The 3590-nt window shown below is 56.5% G+C and overlaps 1 protein-coding gene across 1 annotated transcript in view; it reads left to right on the top strand.

The window, feature by feature from the left end:
- The first annotated feature begins 736 nt into the window (after positions 1-736).
- FGF9 (fibroblast growth factor 9) overlaps positions 737-3590 on the top strand; it is a 29560-nt gene continuing 26706 nt past the window's right edge. Inside the window, exon 1 of the mRNA XM_057368529.1 lies at positions 737-1969. Within this exon, the coding sequence (XP_057224512.1) occupies positions 1693-1969 (277 nt within the window). The 5' untranslated portion in view covers positions 737-1692. The remainder of the gene's footprint in view (positions 1970-3590) is intronic.

Genomic DNA, 3590 nt, shown 5'->3' on the forward strand with positions numbered 1-3590 from the left:
GGGGACGGAGGTGGCGGGGGGAGGGGTTCGGGGCAAAGAGAACACGTACTTCGTATCGCAGCCCTGTCTCCCTCCATATCACCTCCTGCTCGCTTCTTCCTTCCCTCCACCGCGCTCTTAAGCACTGGGGCCGAGCCCGGACGCGGGGAGCCGCAGTTGGCCCCCCGGGAGTCCCGGGCGGCGGCAGGGCCCCGGCATTACCCGCACCGGCAGCGGCATCCCCGAATCTGCCCCCCGGCAGCGCAGGGGCAGAGCGGGCGGGCTGCGGACCGCCGGGGCGGGGGGCCAGAGTGGAGAAGGGAAAAAATGCGGCGTGGGCGATAACGACCCCCACAACCCGCCCCAGCGCCCGAACTTTCCGCGCCCCTCCGGCTTTGCCCGCCGGAGCTAAGTTTGAACCCTGTTTGGGACAGCGGCAGCCCGGTTACCTGCGGCAGAGCGGGCCGGGCTGCGGAGCGGTGCGGGGCGTCCTCGCCTCCGCCTCCCCTGCGGCGGGGCCGGGCCCCGGGCCGAGCTCGGGCTGGGCGGGCAGGGCGCTGCCCGCCCCGCTTCCCCCGCCAGTGTCAGGGGGGACTCGGGCTATGCGGGTATCTCCCGAGGAGCCCGCTTCCCGCAGCGGGCGGGCGCGGTATATTTAGCATCGCGTCGCTTTATTCCTCCCCCAAAGTTTCGCCCACTTATTTATTTATTTGCCGGCGAGCGCCGCGCTGCCGCAGAGCAGCAAGAGCCGCTCCGCGCCGTGCCGAGCGCTGGAAGCGGCTCGGTATTGCAGCAGGTAGGGCTGAGCGCTAGGACCTCGGAGAATCCTTCCAGCAGCAATCAGGACTACCTTAAACCCAGCCCAATGCCTCTTCCTGCGCCACTCTGCGTGCTGGATGGAGATCCACAGTCAAGAGCTGCAGCTCAGTGCTGGAGTACAACATTTCACAAGGAGCCCTGCAGAAGCAACACCTGTTTCGAGCCAGCCAAGAAAGACACAAGCACTTGTATGTTGCTGCTTTGCTTGTGGATCGTCAATAATCCTAAACCAGCGGACATCTGCTGAGCCTCCTGAGAATTCTGGATAATAGATTTGGACGTCAAAAGTTTTTTTTTTCCTTTTTCTTTTTTCCATTTGTTTTTGGATTTATCTCAGCCAACAACGTGAGATTTCCCCCCTCCCCCTTTGCAGGATTCATGCTGATGTATGCAGTCTGTTATAGAGTAAAAACAGCGCATGCCTTTCTGGAGTCAGAATCCATAAATCCTGACGTAGCCTGTGCATCTTAAAAAAAAAAAAAAATCCCTATAACGCCTAGGTATTTAAGTTGCTATGGTCATTCTTATCTTAAACCAAATGGAGAAACTACGGATTTTTTTCTTTATTACAGTTGGATGGGCTGAAGACCGTATTGCTTGCTAAGAAGTGGGGATATATGCATTTATATAGATATACACATCTATATGTTTATAAATATGTCAGTGTGTGAGTATAAAGTGGTGGTTTCTTAGACTAACTGGTTTGACCTTGAACCTGTACCAGTCAAAACAGAATATTACTTTTATTTATGCATTTAATGGATTGAAGAAAGAACATTTTCTCTGTAACTGCGCTAGGGAGGGGAGAGGAGTGGAGTATACCTAATCTTATATCTCCTGGGTTTGGCACCATCATTATTGTTTATTCTCATTCTCTAAAAGCAGAATCTTCTGATGGCTCCCTTAGGTGAAGTTGGGAACTATTTCGGTGTGCAGGATGCAGTACCCTTTGGGAATGTGCCCGTTTTGCCGGTGGATAGTCCGGTTTTATTAAGTGACCACCTGGGTCAGTCTGAGGCAGGTGGGCTACCCAGGGGGCCTGCGGTCACGGACTTGGACCATTTAAAGGGGATCCTCAGGCGGAGGCAGCTATACTGCAGGACTGGATTTCATTTAGAAATCTTCCCCAATGGTACTATCCAGGGAACCAGGCAAGACCACAGCAGATTTGGTAGGTATTATCCTTAACCCTTTAGTGGTCATGTGATGAAATAATGGGGCAGAACTGCGGGCGGGGGGACGGTGGGGAGTGCGAGGCGGGCGGGAAGGGGGGTTTGTGTTGGTGGCTGATCCGCCGAGGGGAAAAATGAATGTGTCTGGGGGTGCAGATGYACACAAGCGGCACCACCGCGGCGGAGCAGGAGCCCTCGCCGAAGTCGCCGGGTGTTTGGTAGCGATGTTTGTGTAGCTCCAAGTTCTGCTTAAGAACAGACGCGTACTGGGAGGTAGTGGTGGTGGAATTTTTGCTCGGGACGTTTCTGCTGAATGATTTGATTTTGCGAGTTTAAAGGGTTTTTAATCATTAACCACCACAATTTAAAATTCACCGAGTTTCCTGGAGGGAGTGGCTCTCGTCCTATACGCAAATTGACGAGGGCTTTTCTTTCGTTTTCTCTGCCGATTACCTGCCCTAGTAACTACCCGAATTGCACACCCTGCCCGGTTCTCTGCTCGGCGAGGATTTACCKGCGGCGCACGCCGACCCGCAGCGGGGCTCGCCGCCCGCCCGAGCCCGCATCCGCAGCCGTACGGCGCTGCCGGTGGCCGGCGCCCCGGGAAAGAGGGAGCGCAGGTGGGGTCCGGAACCAGCCGGGAATCCTGCGCCAAATCCTGCCTTTCTCGAAGCCGTGTGGCGTGTCAGGCTGGCAGCACATTTGAAAAGAGCGTTCCTCTGGGTTCCTTTCCCGGGGACGGTATTTGTGACTCAACAGCGAGGGCTGGAGGGCTGACGGCCCCGGCTGCTCCGGAGAGCTTGTGCATGCAAACACGCACACATGCACACGCGAGTCCAGTGGGCCTGGAGCTTCTCGGCTGCCAGGGAGTCTGTTAAAGGCCGGGCAGATTGAATGTATGAAAGTGACTAAAACAGCCTGGCTGAGCCGATTCTTTGGTTTTTTTAAGGAGGGGTGCGGAAAATATGCCAGGTTAGATCGCCACGCTCCCAGCTGTTGGAAGGAGTTAACTTGTGAGTGAACCAACCTGACAGCACTTAAATTCGGTCGTAAAAACAAAGTCCTGTGTTGATTTTTTTTCTCTTGTTGTATTTTAATGCCAGATGTTGAGCGATATCTAAGCTGTATTTTATTGCTTTGTGAAGCTATTTAGATAATGCCGGCGTTGTAGGAGATGATCTCCAAAGGGCTCATAAGGGAAGCGGGGAGGGAGGGACGGGGGAGGAGAGGACTGAGGCTCTCGCATGGTCGCAGGTTCATCCTCCATCCCCCTCCATCCGCTGCTCCCTGGCACTCTCACGCTGCTTACAGGCTCTTCGCTCCCACGCCGCCCGCCCGGGGTCTCCGGGGGTGGGTGCAGGGTGGGGGCAGCGCCGCGGCTTTCCCGGGGGCGCAACATCTACGCTTACTGGCAAGAAAAAGTGCGGAAAGTGTTTAAGCAGCGTAGTGAGGGGAATGGGGCGGGGGAGGGAGGGGTGGTGTTGCAGCTAGGCGTTTTCCTTGGCACGGGCAGACGCCGCGCGTAGCTGCTGAGCCACCGCCGCAGGTTCCCCTTGGCCGCCGCGGTGCGGGCGCAGAGCGGCGGGCGCGGCGCTGCGCGGGGCCGGCGGGGGAGGCGCG

This window comes from Malurus melanocephalus, unplaced genomic scaffold (genome assembly GCF_030028575.1).
Source record: "Malurus melanocephalus ecotype Western Australia unplaced genomic scaffold, MMel_1.1 scaffold_93, whole genome shotgun sequence".
Lineage (NCBI taxonomy): Eukaryota > Metazoa > Chordata > Aves > Passeriformes > Maluridae > Malurus > Malurus melanocephalus.